Below are 20,515 nucleotides of genomic sequence, written 5' to 3'. Positions count from 1 at the left end.
GACCAATTTTGCTATGAGCCACCATTACATCCAAGAGAGTCTTGCACATCATTAAGCTTTTAAGAAATGGTCCCTCATTGAAATGTACCTTATAAATGCTAGTACAGCTGCAAAATACATTATCCATGGAGACTTTGAACTGATGGAGTCTTCTGTGTTTCCTAGGTTATTGGTATAGTTGAAGGTTCCTCAAAAGAATTGCCTCCTACCATTCCAAAGGACATTGAAGAGAAGCCCAGTCAGCCTGTACCTCGGCCAGAGGCTCCCGTAGATTCTATGCTGAAAGACATGGCCACAATCATCCTGAGCACCTTTTTGTTTGTTGGCTGGGTAGCATTCGTCATCACCTGTCCAATGGTAATGCTGATTGATCTTGGTATTCTAGTGAATTCTGAGAAAGGGCTGTAATGTTTGGCAGCCTAGCCTGGTAAAGATGATGCAGGAGTTGGGGAGGGAAAGAGTCACGACTTCATAAAAGAAGGGCAATTCTGCTTTCTCCATTAGCTATCAGTAGTAACGGTTATCACTGTGATAACTCACAGGTGTGCAATCCGATAACTAAGGCTACTGCATGTTTGATGTGGCAGTGATTTCTGTGACACATGCTGTTACCCTTGAGACTTTTCCTATTCCACCTGCAAGACTCTTCCATGGATTTTTGCCCATTCAGTTAGAGAGAGAGTGTGTGTGTGTGTTGCTCTCTTTTTTTTGGTCATGATCCAAAGACCATTGAATTTACCAGAAGATCCCCCGCCCCCATCCACGTCACTGGGCTTTGGATCAGGCCCTGTATCCTTTTACTGTTTAACGATAGCTATTCAGTCTAAAGATGCTTTTCTAAGGGAAAACTTCAGGCTAATGGCATTTTTTGCTATAACAAACAACCAGCCTGAGTTATCAACCGTGCTTTAAAAATGTATAACAAGGTAAAGAACAGTTTGGGTGATAGAGACTCTTTAATTGCCCTACCAGAAATAAGTTAGGAATCTGGCAATGAGAAGTTTTTCACTCAGAGGATAGTAGAATCTGCCCTTTCTGGATGCTGAGTCATGGCCGAGCCTTCTCGTCGGCATGTCTATTGAGATTTTTATCCCTTCATTGGTGTGGCGTTAAGACCATCTCTCTTTCCTCCTGAAGAGTACGCAGCAACAGGAACTGCCCTTCAGTGCCCCCAGCGATCTCCCCCCAGAGACAGACTTTTTGGACACCTCCTATGTGCGGACGGAGAGTTCAGCCACCAGCACACCCAACGTGTCTCCCAAAGCATCAAACCATTCAGCGTATTCCAACCTCTCTGGCTCTGACACTGGGAGATGTTTCTCCACTGAGCAGGAAGAGCGAGGTAATGTTAATCTAACTTCTTTTGTAGTGTGTCCCAATAAGAATTAAAATCAGAAAGTTCATAACATTTCCCCCAATGCCAAAGGTAACAAAGTACAACAACGGGTGGGGCACAACAAAAGTAGGATATTGACAATATTTCATAGATTAAGACCTGAAGGAACCATTGATTTGTGACCTCCTGTTGTGTAACACAGGCCAGAGAACTTCCCTCCCCTTTGATTTCTGCAGCAAGCCCATGACTTCTGGTTGAGCTAGAACATCTCCCAGAAAGACATCTGGTCTTGAATCCTGATTTTTGGGATTCATGTGCACCATTGGGTGTATTCTCTCCATCCCTATTCTTGAGCTCTTCTAGTGAGAGGTGACTTTTCAAACTCTTTTTTTCAATGCTGACCACAAGTTTTTGTCATTTTAGGCTTAATCCTACCACTGACAGTGCAGTATTGAGCCGCCCATGGGCCATGTGCTCATTGGCATATTTGAAATGGGTTGGCGGCCTCAGTGCAGATCCTAATGCAGAAAAATCGAGCTTATTTTTAATAAAATGTTGTTTTGGCATTAATTGAAGCCAAGAATTGAGTGGACCATGGAAACTGGACTCCCCTCCCCTCTGCATGTTGTCTCTGGTCCCGCCAGGGAAGTAAGTTCCACCACCAGGGCAGCACAGTGCCTGCACTGCACCCACTCTCCAGCGCTGTCAGTTCAGCACTTTCCCCCAACACTACATTCACATAAGCGTTTTAAAAACTGGAAAGAGCTTCTTGTCTTCTAAAAGCTACTTGTCTCATGTATGTCCCCAGCCATGACCTTTTGTGTCGTAAGAGCCAAAATTCCAGAGGGCGCCAGCCCCACTGGGGCTGTCCTGATCTGTACACAGAATGTTTGAAATCATGAATTGGATAGTCTGGTGTCCAGCCACTCAAGCTGTATGCACAGGTGCAGTTTGCATGCCCAACTCGGAATGTCAGCCTGTACAAAAACTTGTTGGCAATTTACATACAGTTTTGAAAGCCTGGCCTTAGATCTCCTCCCTCCCCCTTCCTCAGTTCTCAGTGTTGTGCATTTAAACTTGAAAGAGAAGGTTTTACATACCGACTCCATATGGAAATGCAACTGCAAAGTGCTGACTTTTAAAATCTGCCTTAATCCTTTCGCTGCTTGCTTTTGTTCAGATGAGGACACGCGCATAGTAATGGTCGGCAAGATTTCATTTAGCCCAAAAGACGTACTGGGACATGGAGCTGAAGGAACAATTGTTTACAGGTACAAGACAATATATGCATTTGATTTTAGAGCCCAATTAATGCCCCACTATTTTTTTGAGTATTTTAAAAAAAATTCTTATGGTCTAATATGAATGGAAACGTTACCATGGAACTTTTAAAAGTCGTGTGTGTGTGTGTGTGTGTGTGTGTGTGTGTGTGTGTGTGTGTGTGTGTGTGTGTGTGTGTGTGTGTGTGTGTGTGTGTGGCACTTTTCTGCAGTGTCCCTTCACTAACAAAAATCCAGGGTTATGTTGTTACTTGTAAATGTTTGTTTGAAATGAAAGCATTGAACAGAGGCACCTTGTCTAACACTGGAGAAGTGCTTTATTAATCTATCTGTATGAAGTGTGTTCCATGTAACCCACTTATCTCAGTGCACAGATTGACTCAAAGAGGTTTCTCTGCTGTATGATTCACTGTCTACAGAGGGACATTTGATAACAGAGATGTGGCGGTGAAAAGAATTCTCCCCGAATGCTTCAGCTTTGCTGACCGTGAGGTGCAGCTGCTGCGTGAGTCGGATGAGCACCCCAACGTGATCCGCTATTTCTGCACTGAGAAGGACAGGCAGTTTCAGTACATTGCCATAGAGCTCTGTGCTGCCACCTTACAGGAGGTAACGGGTCACTTACAAACCTAAAAGATTGGTAAAGCAAAGAGCTTTGGCTGCTGGGTAAACGCAGAGAGAAAACACAGGCTGTGAAAGGCTTCTCAATGTCAAACTCTTAGCTCTGCTCTGAGTCTGCAGTTCAGGCACCTGTCATATGCAGACAAAGTTCCTGATGTTATCCAAATTACCATCTGTAATTGGTTATTTACTTTTACAACATAGTCGTTGGTGTATGTGTAGTTAAGAGGCTTTCCTCCTCGTATCATCATCATCCCTTTAGTGTTATCACAGTCCAGGGTGAATCTGAGACAGCCCAATTTACTGTAATACTCCGGTATCACAGAATCAAAGGATACAGCCTCACGGGCTACACACAATTGCTGTTTTCCTTCTATCTTGTAATCAGCAACGGTAATAAAGAGAAGGGATATGGCCTCAGTGTCACAGTGCCTGCCAATGCCCTGGTGGTAAAACAGAACAAGAAAACTTTTTCTTACCCCTCCTTCTCCCTGGCTTTCTGCTGCCCAGACAACATTCCTTTTCCCCCTTTGCTGTGTGTTCCTGCCATTTGGCTTCCAGCCCTCCCCAGGTCTCTGATACAAGAGAAGGGACTATTGAACCTTCAATATATGTTCTTGAAAAAGGCTCCTCCTCAGTCACTCTGTATCTCCCACCATGTGTAAGGCATCTGCTGCCCTCACTAGGAGCCTCTCTAAAATATTGCTTCTTAAGGCCTTAGCTTGTCCTGAGAGCCGCCTTTTAAAGAAGCACAGCAGCATGAGTGTGCAGGTGGCGCATGTGATAAGGAAAGCTTTGTGCGGGGAACTGAGGCAGCGGCTTTGCTTACCCTGGTGTGAGTAAGGTGCTGGACACCTTAGCCTACCTACTTTCAGCCTCCACTGGGCAGTGCTAATGAGCAGCATTTACTCAGAGTTAAATTCCTGTTGAAAGGTTTCTCTGAGCTAGGATAAAACATAAAAAGAATGATGTTCCTTTAAAAACCAGGCCCTCTAGGGAAACTGACGAGTAAAAGCCCCAGCTATCTTGGGCTCTCACTGTGGAAATAAGAGAGATTTAATACGGAGCTATAGAGTAGAAAGCTAATGCTGTGCCAGTTTTTAAAAATAGTAAATGGGATGGCTTGATATTATAGGCCTGTCAGCCTGACATTGATCCCAGGCAAGATAATGGAGCTCCTGATATCAGACTCAATTAATAAAGAATTAAAAGAGGATGATGTCATTAATGCAAATCAACATGGGCTTAGGGAAAATAGGTCCTGTCAAACTAACTTCATTTTTTTTTTTGGATGAAATTACAAGTATGGTTGATAAAGGTAATAGTGTTGACGTAATATACTTAGACTTCTGTAAAGCATTTGACTTGATTGCTTAGGATCACAGGTACCCACACCACATTGTGATTAAAAAAACTAGAACAATATAAAATGAACTTGGCATACATTAAATGGATTAAAAATTGGCTAACAAATAGATCTCAAAATGTAATTGGAAATTATCTTCGAGTGGGTGTTTTTTCAGTCAGATCTTGCAGGGATTTGTCCTTGGCCCTATGCTATTTAACTTTTTTATCAATGACCTAGAAGAAAACATGAAAGTCATCACTGATAAAGTTTTTGGATGACACAAAAATTGGGGGATTGGTAAATAATGAAGAGGAGATGTCACTGATTCAGAGCAATCTGGGTCAATTGGTAAACTAGGTGCAAGCAAACAATATGCATTCTGATAACAATAAATGTAAATGTACACACCTAGGAATAAAGACTGTAGCCATACTTACAGAATGGGGACTTCATGCAAAGCAGTGATTCTGGAAAAGATTTGGGGGTCCTGGCTGAACATGAGTTCCCAGCATAACGCTGGGTCAAAAGAGCTAATGCGATCCGGTGATGCATAAAAAGGGGAATCTCAAGTAGGAATAGACAAGTTATTTTACCATTATGTTTGCCATTGGTGTAACTGCTGCTGGAAAACTGCATCCAGGACTGTTGTCCAAAATTCAAGAATGATGTTGATAAATTAGAGAGGGTTCGAAGAAGAGCCACAAGAATGAATAAAGGATTAGAAAACATGCCATGTACTGATAGACTCAAAGAGCTCAATCCATTTAGCTTAACAAAGAGAAAATTAGAGGGTGCGCTGATGACAGTGCATATGTATCCATATGGGGAACAGATATTTAAGAATGGTCTTTTAATCTAGCAGAGAAGGTATAAAACAATCCAATGGCTTGAAGTTGAAGCCACAGATTCAGACTGGAAATACGGTATAAATTTTTAATGGTGAGAATAATTAGCCATTGGAATAATTTACCAAGGGTCATGTGGGATTCTCCATCATCGACAATTTTAAATCATGATTGGCTGTTTGTCAAAAAGATCTGCGCCAGGAATTATTTTGGGGAGGTTCTGTGGCCTGTGCTACACAGGTCAGACTAGAAGATCACAATGGTCCCTTCATACTTCTATGAGTATGTACAAATACCTGGGTTTTTGCTTTGGTGCCCAGACTGGGGGAAAAATTTAGTTGAGTGAAACCCAAAACAAAAAGTTTCATTTCATTTTAGTGGAGGGGAGGGAGAGAGTTAATCTTTTTAAAAATAAAGTTGCAGTAAAATTCTAAACGGGCATTTTGAATTGAAAAATCCAAATGTTATGTTTTGAAAATGTTGAAACTCAAACACTTGTTTTTTTTCTGAATTATTTTTTCGGGTGGGGGTGGAGTTTGACCCAAACCAGCAAATTTGACTCAGACGCACAAAGTTTCAACCTGAATCTGCATTTTTGGCAAAAATAAATAAATGTTCGGCTGAAAAAATTCACTCTGCTGATCTACTGAGCAGTCTATTGCCCTTCACTTTTATTTGAGATCCCCTTGTAAATAAAAGTCCTTCATTTGAAAAGCATGTTGGAGTGGCCCAGCACATGGGCTCTCTGCGGGACAGGCTTGTAGAATTTTAGTACAGTCTGACATCTTAAAGTTCCCCTTTGTCTGTGGAATAGGCTCTTGCAAGTGCATAACCAGCTCTCATTAGACAGGGAAGAATTTACCTCTCTTGAGGGAGCTCTTCAGTGGCCTGGGATCTGTATAAAGACCAGTGTATAAGGAACGTGCTGGGGTTTTAGGCTTACTTTCTGTTTTCCCTTATCTAATGTATAGTATGTGGAGCAGAAGGACTTCAGTCGCCATGGCTTACAGCCCATTACCCTACTGCAACAGACGACATCTGGTCTTGCGTATCTGCACTCTCTCAGTATTGGTAAGAAGGCCCTTTGTTTTAATTTCATGTATGTTTTATTGCTTAAGAAGCAAAATAAGCCGGCCTGGTGCAGGGAGCCTTGGCAGCCATGTAGTTTGTTGCTGGGTGGCTGGGAGAAGTGGAGACCAGTCATTCTTTTTCTTTCCTTTTTTAAATAACAATACTATTCCATGATGCCCATTCACGGAGTGGCCATGATAGCGCAGCACTGGGAACCAAGAGATCTGGCTTCCGTTCCCAGCTCTTCCACAGGCCTGTATGTGACACAACCCCTCTATGCCTCAGTTTCCCCTATCTATAAAATGAGGATAATACTTCCCTGCTATATTAGTATTTGCTTTGAGCTTCTCAGCTACTGTAGAAGTAGAATATAACGAATGATGGCTCTGGAATATCAGGGGGAGGGGGTGATGGCTCTAACAAGAACTTGCAAGATTTGAAGGAAATGGAGTAGAATAGGCATCCCAAATGAATAGGCAACAGGTTCCTTGAACTTAAGCCTATGGATCCCTGAACATTAACAAAAACTGCTTCAGCAATGTGAAAGGATTTCATTCCAAATAAATAAAACAATTAAAAATGCTCTGGGTGCTTGTATTAATTAATTGGTGCTTGTATTAGTCCACAGGGATTTGAAACCTCATAATATCCTAATTTCAATGCCCAATGCCCATGGCAAGGTCAAAGCCATGATTTCAGACTTCGGCCTGTGTAAGAAGCTGGCAGTGGGCAGGCACAGTTTTAGCCGTCAGTCTGGGGTGCCAGGCACTGAAGGGTGGATCGCTCCAGAGATGCTGAGTGAAGACTGCAAAGAGAACCCTGTAAGTCAATCATAATTGTTCTTGTTCCGAGGGTTAGGGAAGTTCCATGGAGTGGGATTGGCAAGTGTCACGTTGTTGCCATCAGACCTTAACGTCCACAGTTCATTGCCTCTTCATTCAAGCTGGTTTGGAACTAAAATGTCTGTGGACTAATTTTCAGAGGTTCTGAACACAACTAGCTGTCGTTGAGGGCTGAACTTCTGATCAGTGGGCTGTTGCTGTATTATCCTGTACCATATTTTGTAATCATAGTGAAATCAAAGTGATCACCCAAGAGGCCACCAAAAATCAGTTACTTACTCATGGTGGCCTTTAGCGATAGAACAGAATTGTACTAGAAAAGTGGGGATACTTTAAGTGGTCACTTAAGACTGGAGATGTTCTTGGAGGTGGGCTTTAGTGCAGGATTTGCCATGTTCTAACTACTTTTGAATATTGTGGAGAGAAGTGATTGTAGAAACTTCTGTTGTTCCCTCAGATGCACAACTGACTTGTGAAGTTGAGCCAAAGTATTGAATAAACTATATTGTGATGTTGCTTATAAACCATATGTTATTTGCAGACATACACGGTGGACATCTTTTCGGCTGGCTGTGTCTTCTATTATGTGGTATCTGAAGGCAGCCATCCCTTTGGCAAGTCCCTGCAGCGGCAAGCCAACATTCTACTGGGTGTTTACAGTCTGGACTCCTTAAATCCAGAGAAGCATGGTAAGCAGGTGGATGTTTTCCTACTCTGTTAAATGTAAAGCACTGCACAGTTTATTCTGTGGGGCTCAATAGCTCCCAGAACACCAGTGGAAATGGTCTGAGACCTATGAATCACCATGACCCCAAAGTTGCAAATGTGAAGTACAAGCACTTGAAGTAATTATATGGGAAGCTCCTTTAAAAAAGTTGGAAGCCCTTAAAACTATTGACTTTACTGTCCAAAAGCATACAACATTCCGGGTGATTGCAAAGTTTTCATCCCTCTGAGCTTTACTGTGATAGTTTTAAGAGGAATTTCATGTATATCCAGGATGTTCAAAAGATTGAACTGACCTTTGCTCTTAGCTGTATTGGTTCCACCCCAATGACTTGCTGATGGGTTGCACAGAGTATAAATCAGGGCAGGATTTGGCCTGTTTTTTGTAGGCTAAGCGTCCAACTGGAAATTCTAGATTTCTGACAAACTTGAAGGAGTCGTGATGGCTTCTTAAAGACTGAAAACAACTTTAACTGTTTCAGACAGTCTGGGAATAATCACCCTTTTTCTCTTAGATGACATAGTTGCTCGTGACTTAATAGAGCAGATGATAAACATGGATCCTCAGAAACGTCCATCTGCCAGCTGTGTGCTGAAGCACCCGTTCTTCTGGGATCTAGAAAGACAGCTCCAGTTTTTTCAGGTCTGTCTTGTCAACTTTTCATTTTGTCCAGGATTAAACATTATCCATATGTTTTTAAAATCGTATACATTAAAACTTCAAGTTTAAAGTCTTTGAGATAGTTGCATGCAGAATCGGCAGTTGATGAACGTACAGTGTCAGGAACAAAGAAGTGAGGTTGTATGCTTAGTCAGTGCATGTATGGAAATGCTCAGCCCTTTGGAGAGTTTCAATCCAGTGAGCGTGTTGGGTTTTCTATGTTGAAAGAACTCTTGCAGATAGCTCCTGACTACCAATCCTATATTCAATTCAGTTACATTGTACTGTCTCACAGCAGCAAGCAGCCATTTTTCAGGACACCCTTTAATCTGGCAGAGGGTGGCAATTTGTAATTGGGGGGTGGGGAGTGGGTAGGAGTTGGAAGTAAAAATACAGCATTTGAAGTAACTTGAACGTTTCTTCCAGGATGTGAGTGACCGAATAGAAAAAGAATCTCTAGATGGTCCCATAGTCAAGCAGTTAGAGAGAGGAGGGAGAGAGGTGGTAAAAATGGACTGGAGAGAGCACATCACGGTTCCCCTTCAGACAGGTAACTGAGATTATATTCCATAATAATGTAAGGGAATGACAGGCTATTACCCCTAACCGGCATGTACAGGAAGGCAGCAACACCATTGGCTCTCAAATTTGTTACATGAGATCTTGGCCTGCACTGAATTGTTCTAAATTAAAAAGTACATATACGTACACCTGTGCGCGTGCACATGTATATAACCCTATTTTAGAGCTGAGTGACTTAAAACAAGCATGAAAACATAAAAAACAAGAGTGTAGCAATGTCAGGCCTATTTTCCATTGTTTATTTACCAGGCTTTAGTGGTATTTACATTTTATTTTTTAAGAGCAGAGATGATACAGTTAAAAAATCATATGGGCCACACATATATCAAACTGTTTAATATTCTGCATTGTCAATATGCCTCCTGCACTGATTTTTTTCCTTTAGTGTTTGAAAAAGTGTTTGTAATACATCAAATCCTGATTTACCTGGCCAGAACATTACAAACAGCTCTTTCACGTGTTTTGGCTGCAAGTATAGCTCCCTGAAGGACTTTGTACACATCAGTTCATTTAAAAACAACCAACCAAACACAGCCTATTTGCTTTTGCAGATCTTCGAAAATTCAGATCCTATAAAGGGGGCTCAGTACGGGATCTTCTACGGGCGATGAGAAATAAGGTAAAGGGGTGTGTGTGAACCAGTGTCAAACCACCGTAGAATCTGTACCACGTTAAACTTTAGCCACCCATACCTGTCATATTCTCCATGCCTATTTAGAAGTATAAGCAGCATTTTAAATAACTTGAATGTTACACATTCTGTTTCCACTAATATGTTCTGGTTTCCACCTAAACCATCTTTTTATTGGCTTATCTTAGGTGGTGTTCCACTTTACTACCAACAATCCACCACTATAAAATGACACTTGTCATTTAGTAAGGCTTCTTTGGCCACTAAACTGCTTCTTGTTCATGAGCATCTCTTTAGTATGTTGCATAGAGGAAGAAAGTGAATACCCTATAAAGAATGCTTGTCTGTATTTTTTTTTTCTAGAAACATCATTACAGAGAACTGCCCCTGGAAGTGCAAGAGACGCTGGGCTCTATCCCAGACTATTTTGTATGTTATTTCACATCTCGTTTCCCTCGCCTTCTCCTTCACACCTACCATGCAATGCAAATCTGCTGCGGGGAAAGACTCTTTCAGCATTACTATAGTCAGGACTCTGCAGAGCAGAGACTTTCAGGAGATACCATTTGAGAGGGTGGGGATGGAGCTCCCTTCTCTGTGATGAACATTCCAAGCATAGGGCTGTGAAATTGGCCTACCTTTAGCAGGGACTAGTGGGATCATCAGAGAGTAAAATGTCTCTTTGAAGAAACCAAGCTTCCAAACGTGCCTTATGTTGTGTCTGCGCTGGAGCAGGAAAAGGACAGTAGGAGCACAAGGAATGAGTGCTAACGTCAGAAAAGCATTGAACCAAGCTGTGGAGTTATCCTAAGGCTGCTTTTAAGAAAGAAAGTGAAAATGGAGTGCAAATAGTTGTGTGTAAACATCATTCTGCTGTTGAACATACTTACATTGTACTTGATTTTATCATTCATATATTTTACTGCACAGAATCAAACAGTGACTGAAACCATATCGTTACTAGGCATTAGGATCTGGAAGAGGAGCCTTTTAGTTGTAGCAAACCATCCAAACCTGCTATTGCACTACTGCCATATTCTGCATTTGAAACAGTGTCTTAGATACAATACAGTGATTGTAAAGGGAATAATCTGAAAATATCCAAAACCTGTAAAGAGAATGTAATTTCTAATTAATCAGTACAACCCTGGAATATTAGACCCCAGTTCTTGGGTAGCTACAATGCCATCCTATTGATTACCGATTGGAAAAATCGGTCAGTTTTATTTACTTCACAAATGCAAGACTCCATGCCATGGTGTTTTGAGAGATCAGCCAAATGTTCATAGAAAGGAAATGGCAGTATTTGGCTTAGATCACAGTATTAAAAACTGAGCTATGCCGTAATTTGGAGAAGCATATTCAGATGTCCGTTTCTAGTTTCTTTGTAGGAAAGGAGGCCAGTTGGGTGTGTTGGACACAGCAACTGTCTGGCTGGAATTGTTCCTTGCTTTCTTCTTAAGAAGGTCTTCAGTTACTGAGCCAGAAGCAATGTGACCCTACAGGGGGGAAGGGATTGAAATATGAATTGCTCTAAAGAACAGTGAAATTATGGACCACATTTTTAATTGGTGAACGAAAGTAGTAATAAGCAATGGAACCTGAGTTCCTGTCTGTCTGGATTGATAATGATGTCCAAAGTGAAGCTTATATACATTTTCTTTACATTTGAAAGGATGCAGTATTCCTTTTCAGTGGCCCTAAAGCTGTGACAAGCATTAAGTGTGTGAACAGCATTAAGAAATGCTGGGTTCTGATGTAATACATGTGTATTATTCTTTTACAATATATTTATTTAACGTATTTATATTTATTTAATTTTTACTACAAAGTGGTATCAAATTTAAATGGTACAAGTATAAAGCATGCCAAATCTTTTTTAAAAAAACACACCAAAAAACCCTTCTAGTGTTTTCTGTTAACCACTTTTTAATAACTGGAAGAGGAAAAGCTATACTGCATCTTTCAATGGAACTAATTTGTCTATTTTTATTAATGTGTAAATCATGTGGAACAGGGAAGCTTTTAATTTGTCTGACTGTGCCATTGTGTCGTAAACTAGTAAATTATTGACGGTTACTTGTGTGATTGGGCATTGCTATGGGATGTGTGTTTTTTCTTTTTCTAATGCAGTCACCTTTCTGAAGCTTAAATTTTTGGGAGTTTCCTAGTTTTACATTGTATGAAACCAGATATCAAGGTAAGATGCCAAATTGTGCAAGTTACATGTTTTTAAAAGCTTGAAAAAATGGTAGTTTTACCTAAGATGATTCAAAGCGTATTTCATATTTTTATACCTCTAATGTACAGTTCTTTTATAATTCTACTAAATAATGACTTGTACTCAGTAATAAATACAAATAGGTTTAAAAACTGAGGCGTGTTCCCCTTTTTTAGTGAAAATGGCTGTTCACCAGTAGGAGTCTGGGAAGATGGGTAGGACTAGAAAGTAAGCTGTGCACTCTCTGCTGCTGTTTTCATGGAAATAGCATGGCTTTCGGGGGGGGGAAGTGTGAAAACCCATGTTAAAGGTAACCAAGCAAAAAGGGTAAGGCAGAAAGTTTTGCTCTTTTTTGTTTGTTTGTTTTTTTTAACTCCTCCTGAGCAAGGCATCAGGTTTCTGAGATAGATACTGGGTAAGTGTGTTCATGTTTACTCCTAATAAAGAGCTAAAGGTAATCCCTGCTTGTGCGATACTGTTAAGAGTTTTTATGCTGCAACCACTAGGCCAATAAACTTTTACACTTCATACATCTGATGAAGTGGGATCTAGCTCATGAAAGCTTATGCTCAAATAAATGTGTTAGTCTCTAAGGTGCCACAAGTACTCCTGTTCTTTAAACATTTGAGTGAGTCTAACATTCCATCCACCAGAGGGCAGTGGAGACATGCACAGAGAGCATAGGTTTCAGTGTTAGCCCTCTTAATCTGTATCAGCAAAAAAAAAACAAGGAGTCCTGGTGGCACCTTAGAGACAAACAAATTTATTTGGGCATAAGCTTTCGTGGGCTAGAACCCACTTCATCAGATGCATGAATTGAAAAATACAGGAGCGGGTAAAAGAAGAGGATACTGGAGGACATGTTCTCTGAGATCCTGCAAGCCTGTGCTGCATTAAACCGTGAACAGAGGGACTGGAGGGTGAATATTTTCAGACAGTGGAGAGGGCAAGAGCCAACCGACCCAGGAGTCCCAGCAGAAAAGGGAGAGGCAGATGGAGTGTCTCCAGCAGCAAACGCAGACGGTGCAAACTCTGGTTGACCTACCTTTTATTCTTCTTTGAGTGATGGTCCCTATATGGATTCCAAGAGTGCATGCACACCATGTGCTGGAGCTGGAACTGTTCATAATAGTGTCAGTTGACCCGCACATTCGTTGTGCATCAACTGTGTAGCATGTCCAAGGCTTTAAGAGGCTGGGCAGGTCGATGCTGCTCCAGTTCCCTCTTACTGCTGCGTGGCCAGAGTCGGAACCCCTGTTCCTCGGTGCTTTTCACTGGTTTTTTTGTTTTGTTTTTCTTTCTTTAGTTGTAGTTAATTATCCATTCATAGTTGTTAGTTACCGTTTTGGACTTTCCTTCCCTTTGTCGGACTCTTCCCCAGCCCGGTCACTATGCCCGGGCAACTCGGGTTTAAGTACTGAGCTTCTTCTTCGAGTGCTGTCCCTGTGGGTGCTCCACTCTAGGTGACGGTGCGTCCCGGCGCTGTCGATCGGAGATTTTCGGTAGCAGTGCCTGGTTGGGGCGCATGCACCCAGATGGTATCTCCCGTCTAGTTGGAATCTTCCTGAGTGCGTGCGCCCCACACCCTCCTCAGTTCCTTCTCAACCGTCCTCGGCTGAAGACGGGACTCGGAGCAGTGCTGCCTTCTCTTCCCTGATCTCTGTAGGAAACATAGAAATAATTATTAATTACTTCCCAGTTGTTTCCCTTCCTTTAGTATAGTTACATAGTTAGTTAGTTAGTTTAAAAAAAAAAAAAAACCCTCAGGCTTGTCTCCCATTGAGACACTTTCCTCACCCATCTCCAATTCACAATGCCAGGAGCTTCGGGTTTCAAAAGATGCATCTCCTGTCAGGACTCCATGCCACGGTCAGATGGTCACTCCCAGTGTGTGAAGTGCCTCGGGGACACCCACATCCCCGCAAAGTGCCAACACTGTGCGAGCCTCAAATCAAGAGCTCGTCGTGACAGGGATCTGCGCCTCAAGATCATCATGATGGAGAAATCCCTGCAGCCACTGTCGGAGATGGGAAAAGTGGAACCCGCTCCCACACGCTCCCCAGCCAGATCAGAACCGGTGGGGAGCGTCGCTTCACCCTCCCTGGAGCGGAGGCACGAAGCGCAGAAGTCTCACAAACGAGACTCTAACAAGGGTAAGGGGTCTCCGGCGTGATCCCTACCCCCTGTGCTGACAGCAGGAAAGACAGCTGCCTCAGCCTCTTAGAATGCCTCAGCTACTGCTCTGACAGAGCTGAAAGGCAGGGACCAGACTTCCCGCGCTGGGAAGGCACTTACCTGTTCGGTCCCCTCGGCGCCGCAAATGGCTGTGGCACAGACACCTCGCTCCTCTGCGGCATCCAGGCACGCTGCAACACCGGCACCACGTGCCTCGGCACCAGCAACAGCAGCGGTGCCGACAGCGCATTCGGCACCGACACCAAGAACAGCCGTGCTGCTTTCAGCCTGGTCAATTTCAGCGCTGAAAGCAGCCACGATCCCGCCAGCGCGCTCTGCCTCAGCGACAAAATAGCTGCGGTGCAGACAGCTCGATCAGCCTCGGCACCGAGAACAGGGTCAGCACCCAGCCACTCTGCTACCCGTGCACTAGCAGCAGACCCCCTGCAGAGGGCGTCCAAGCACAATACAACAGGAGACTCTCTGTCACTCTCGCCTAGTAAACAGCTACAGCAGAGAGTAGACTTAGCTCAGCCTAGAGAGCAGGAACGACAGCTGCTCACTCAAAGGGACCTTTTAGTGCCACCTGAGCCTCACTCTCCACTCCTGGAAGCAGAGGACTCCTTCCTTGACCTGCCACTTTCTCCACCTGAAATGGCTTTCACCGACGGTGACCTTGAACTGCAACAGCAGGGTTCTCCCCTCCTGCTTCTCCTCCACAGGCACCTTTACCACCTCAGGTCACGGCTCAAGTTCAGCAGCCTCAGTTTCCCTATGCTGCCCCTCCGTGGGTGATGCCTGGGTTCTCCTACCCCATGCCTTGGCCGCAGTGGTACCCGTGGCAGAATCCTCCTATCAATCACCTTCCTTCGGTACCTCAGTCTCCTGCTCCATCCACTTCCAGGGTGCCTGAACCCCCTCCTGAACTGGGGAGCTATGCACCATATCCTGATTCGCCTAATCCTAACTCTCCATCAGCCTCAGATGAAGCCAGCCTCCCTCCACCTCCACAGATCGTGGACGACTGCAAACAGTTCCAAGAACTTTTTTGGAGGGTTGCGATCAGCCAGGATATTCCCTTAGAAGAGGTTCAGGAGAAGCAACACAAACTCCTTAAAATCCTTCAACCATCTGCACCCTCGAAAATCGCGCTCCCTATAAATGAAGCACTCATGGAGCCAGCTGACACTTTCTGGCAAACCCCAGCTTCTCTGGTACCAACTTGCAAGAAGGCTGAGCGTAAATATTACGTTCCTGCAAAGGACGCAGACTTCCTATTCTCTCATCCACCACTGAACTCCCTTGTCATCGATGCAGTGACACAGAGGACCAAACATTTCACAATATCGACCCACTCCTCAAGACAAAGACCTTAGACGCCTTGATGTCCTGGGACACAAGGTTTATACATCCTCTACACTACAGTTCAGGATTGCTAACTACTCTGCCGTCCTCGCCAGTTATGATTTCGATAATTACAATAAGCTTTTCGAATTTGCCTCCTACATACCAGAGGACAGAAGAGCAGACTTCAAATCAATCCTGTCTGAGGGACAATTAATCTCCAGAACAGCCCTACAGGCATCTTTAGACACGGCGGACACAGCAGCCCGTACTACCGCAACTGCTGTGGTTATGCGCAGAACCTCATGGCTCTCTGCGTCCGGCATTCCTAAAGAACTCCAGACTAAAGTGGAGGATCTCCCATTTGACAAGGACAAACTTTTCTCCCAAAAAACTGACGAACTCCTCCATACCATGAAGGATTCCAGAGCGACACTGCGCACCCTGGGCATTCAACCATCTCTTCCCAGGAGACAGCGATATCAACCCTACCAAAGAACACGTCAGTATTATCGCCCTCAATCCAGACTGTACGACACAACTCGGAATCGTAATAGACCTCCCAAACGTAGACAAAATCAAAACCAAGCCACCACCTTCCGTCCACAGGGCAATAAACAACAGTTTTGAAGCTTTGGTCGAAGGTCTGCATGACCACCCCTTGATTCCACCACTTACTTTCCCATTTGGCCACCGCCTCCAGTATTTCCAACATGCCTGGCAGCGGATCACACAGGACCGCTGGGTCCTCGAAATAGTTCAGACTGGTTACTCCATTCCTTTTATTTCCTACCCTCCTACCCGTCCCCCTTCCCCGTCCCTCTTCAGGGACCCCTCCCACGAGCACTTACTTCGCACAGAAGTGGCTCACCTTCTGCAATTAGGCGCAGTGGAGCCTGTGCCTCTGCAACACCAGGGGACAGGTTTCTACTCCCATTACTTTCTAACGCAGAAAAAGACTGGGGGATGGAGGCCTATATTAGACCTACGCCGGCTGAACAAATTCGTGAGGACACAAAGATTCAAGATGGTCACACTGGGCACAATAATACCCGCATTGGATCATGGGGACTGGTTCACAGCCCTCAACCTACAAGACGCTTACTTCCACATATCAATTCATCCAGCTCACAGACGCTTCCTACGATTCACAATCGGTCACGATCACTTCCAATACCGAGTTCTTCCTTTCGGACTCTCCACGGCTCCAAGAGTTTTTTCCAAGACCTTAGCCTTGTGGCTCACCTCCGCAAACACGGAGTCACACTTTTCCCCTATCTAGACGATTGCCTCATCAAGGGCGACTCCTGTGGCGACACACTTCAAGCCACACATCTCACCATCTCCCCTTTTCACAGCCTAGGTCTCCAAATAAACACCCAAAAATCCACCCTGATACCCACGCAACAGATAGTTCATTGGAGCTCATCTCGACTCAACCCAGAGCAGGGCCTCGCTCCCATACAACAGATTCCTCACTATCACACAGCTCATACGCACACTCTCTACTCGTCCCAGGACACAAGCAAGAATCTGCCTACAGCTCCTTGGTCACATGGCAGCTACCACCTTCGTGGTTCAACACGCCAGGCTACATATGAGATGCCTCCAGGGCTGGCTCAACTCCAATTTCAAACCCAGCAGACATCCCTTAGGGATGCTGCTAACTCCTCCTCCCAATGTTATAACTTCCCTACAATGGTGGACAAGTCCAGAAAACCTCTGTGCAGGGGTTCCCTTCCAGCAACGATCCCCAACGCTCATGCTCACCACGGATGCTTCCCTGATAGGTTGGGGAGCGCATCTAGGAGAACACAGAGCACAAGGTCGATGGTCTCCATCAGAGACGCATCTACATATAAATCTCCTAGAACTCAGAGCAGTGAGGAAAGCATGCCTTCACTTTCTTCCCCTTATAAAGAACAGATATCTGCGAGTTTTAACAGACAACATAGCATGTATGTATTACATAAACAGACAGGGGGGTGCCAGATCACATTCCCTCTGCATGGAAGCCATTCGACTCTGGAATTGGTGCATACAACATCGAATACAGATCATCGCCTCCTATCTACCAGGCTGCCACAACACTACTGCCGATGCACTCAGCAGGCACTTCTCCACAGAACACGCGTGGGAACTGCACCCCACAGTACTCCAACACCTTTTCTCCCACTGGGGCACTCCATCAATAGATCTCTTCGCCACGACCCGAAATCGAAAATGCCCCCTGTTTTGCTCCAGGGCGGGACTCGGGACTGCATCCCTAGGGGATGCATTCCTCATTTCATGGAACAGTTACCTCCTGTACGCCTTTCCGCCTATCCCTCTACTACACAGGGTTATTCGGAAGATCGCGGACGACAAGGCCCAGGTCATCTTTATTGCCCCGGCTTGGCCAAGACAGACGTGGTACCCTTACCTTCTCCGCATGTCCTCCCGTCACCCATGGGCTCTCCCCAACAGGCCAGACCTCCTTTACCAGGACAACGGGCGGGTCCTTCATCCCCAACTCCAGAAGCTCCACCTCACGGCCTGGTTCCTTCATGGTTCCAAACCCATGAACTAGCTTGTTCCGAGCAAGTCCTACATGTCCTCCTGCACAGTAGGAGAGACTCCACCCGCAAAACCTACCTTCAGAAGTGGAAGCGCTTCGCTCTTTGGTGCTCTCATAAACATTTAGCACCCAACAATGTGACCCTTCCGAACATTCTAGATTACCTCCTCGAACTAAAACAGGACGGACTTTCGCTTAGCTTTATCAAAGTGCACCTAGCGGCGCTTACCACCTTCCACGAACTATTGGATGGGTACTCACTCTTTACACACCCCACCATTAAACGCTTTCTCTCTGGCCTGCAAAATCTCTACCCTGAAATTCACGCAACAGTGGCTACATGGAATCTTAACCTCGTTCTTCATGCTCTCATGAAACCTCCATTTGAGCCCTTGGCTACCTCCTCTGATCTCCATATGTCCATGAAGGTGGCTTTCCTAGTTGCCATAACATCAGCAAGGAGAGTTGGAGAAATAAGTGCCTTGATGGCCCACCCTCCATACACAATCTTCTCCAAAGATAAAGTCACTTTGAGACCGCATCCTCAATTTCTTCCTAAGGTGGTATTGACCTTCCACCTCAACCAACCTATATATTTACCAACTTTCTACCCCAAACCTCACAAAACGCCACAGGACGCAACCCTGCATACTCTCGACGTCAGGCGAGCAATTGCCTTTTATTTAGACAGGACTAAACCATTTCGCAAGTCTCCACGACTCTCTCTTTCAATAGCCGAAAGATCAAAAGGCACGGCTATTTCTAAACAACGCCTATCCAAGTGGATCTCTGACTGCATCAGATCCTGTTACCGTGCGAAGAATCTTCAACCGCCTGAAGGCGTTAGAACTCATTCCACTAGAGCCATGTCGGCATCCATTGCCTTCCTACACAACGTTCCCATTCCCGATATCTGCAAAGCAGCTACATGGTCATCTGAACACACGTTTGCAAAACACTATGCTTTAACGCAAGACACCACGGCAGACACAATAGTAGGTCATACAGTACTATCTTCAGTACTCCCTGCCATTTCTCCAAAGTCCCACCAACCATAGTGGGTACTGCTACACATTCACCTAGAGTGGAGCACCCACAGGGACAGCACTCGAAGAAGAAGAGAAAGTTACTCACCTTGCAGTAACTGAGGTTCTTCGAGATGTGTGTCCCTGTGGGTGCTCCACTCCCCACCCTCCTCCCCTCTACTTTGGAGTACTGAGATGACTCTCCACGGTAGAGAAGGAACTGAGGAGGGTGTGGGGCGCACGCACTCAGGAAGATTCCAAGTAGACGGGAGATACCATCTGGGTGCATGCGCCCCAACCAGGCACTGCTACCGAAAATCTCCGATCGACAGCGCCGGGACGCACCGTCACCTAGAGTGGAGCACCCACAGGGATACACATCTCGAAGAACCTCAGTTACTGCAAGGTGAGTAACTTTCTCTTCATGCCCTCACTCCTTCTCTGTGAGTGACTAGCACCAACATTGCCTCCACTGCTTGGGTGAAGCCCATATCACTGCTCGCTGCTCCATTTGCCAATCGTTCCCAGCTCAGGAGCTTTGCCTCCAAAAGTTCCCCATGGAAGAAGCGATGCAGCTACATGTCCCTTCGGATCCAATGCATTTAGCAATGTTGTATACACCACTGTGGGTTTGGCTCTGATGGCTATAGTCGCAAGCTCAACAGAGTGAAAGCTCCCTCTGCCACTTGTTTCAGATCTAGAGTCTCTAGGAACACACGAAGACCAAGGAAAGTAACACATACATTCACTAGAACAATTTCTAATATCTTTAATAAAATTGATAAAAGTTACCAACAATGAATATCCAAGCACAGATAAATCCTACATCTATCCATGCACAAATTATAGCTATACTCATATCCTCCTAGATCGTCTTCGGATTTTATGGGTCTCTCGTGGATTGATCATCAGTAGACAAGAGGGTTCCTGCTGGAGTTTTCCCATAGGGAGCTCAATTTTCCCAATCTGGGCACCCTCTTTTATGATGAGATTCTGACTATACCTCATACCCTGTGCATGTGTGTGAAAATGTCTACCTTCTTTTCCCTAATTTGTATTGTGTCCCCCAAGAATATTGGGGTACCCTGTTTTCCATAGGTTGTGTATAGTTCCTTTTATTCTCAGCACTGACACACAATCTGTATCCTGTGGTTAAGGAACACGTTAAAAAAAATGCCTCTAGGGTATTTTGTAATCTAAAATTAATCTTGCAGCTAATTTTTCGCAATACCACTCACTGATATTTGTTT

At 44.5% G+C, this 20,515-nt stretch overlaps 1 protein-coding gene and 1 long non-coding RNA gene across 4 annotated transcripts in view; one reads left to right on the top strand and one right to left on the bottom strand.

Annotated features, from left to right (window-relative positions):
* ERN1 (endoplasmic reticulum to nucleus signaling 1) overlaps window positions 1-12,309 on the top strand; it is a 58,034-nt gene extending 45,725 nt beyond the window's left edge. For all 3 annotated transcript variants that reach the window (XM_039501217.1, XM_039501218.1, XM_039501219.1), the window contains 11 exons: window positions 166-357; window positions 1,138-1,342; window positions 2,517-2,607; window positions 3,036-3,225; window positions 6,402-6,501; window positions 7,123-7,322; window positions 7,885-8,032; window positions 8,585-8,712; window positions 9,157-9,280; window positions 9,864-9,931; window positions 10,307-12,309. In XM_039501217.1, coding sequence (XP_039357151.1) covers window positions 166-357; window positions 1,138-1,342; window positions 2,517-2,607; window positions 3,036-3,225; window positions 6,402-6,501; window positions 7,123-7,322; window positions 7,885-8,032; window positions 8,585-8,712; window positions 9,157-9,280; window positions 9,864-9,931; window positions 10,307-10,513 — 1,653 coding nt within the window. In that variant the 3' untranslated portion in view covers window positions 10,514-12,309. The remainder of the gene's footprint in view (window positions 1-165; window positions 358-1,137; window positions 1,343-2,516; window positions 2,608-3,035; window positions 3,226-6,401; window positions 6,502-7,122; window positions 7,323-7,884; window positions 8,033-8,584; window positions 8,713-9,156; window positions 9,281-9,863; window positions 9,932-10,306) is intronic.
* On the bottom strand, window positions 6,666-19,640 carry LOC120383288. The gene is made up of 3 exons (XR_005588400.1): window positions 19,631-19,640; window positions 18,845-18,847; window positions 6,666-6,755 (listed from the first exon to the last, which is right to left on the bottom strand). It is a non-coding gene; the product is annotated as an uncharacterized LOC120383288 (long non-coding RNA).
* Window positions 19,641-20,515: the final 875 nt, after the last annotated feature.

Source organism: Mauremys reevesii, linkage group 15 (assembly GCF_016161935.1).
Source record: "Mauremys reevesii isolate NIE-2019 linkage group 15, ASM1616193v1, whole genome shotgun sequence".
Taxonomy (NCBI): domain Eukaryota; kingdom Metazoa; phylum Chordata; order Testudines; family Geoemydidae; genus Mauremys; species Mauremys reevesii.
Note: the sequence above shows the minus strand (reverse complement) of the source record. Positions and strands in the feature narration are given on the sequence as shown.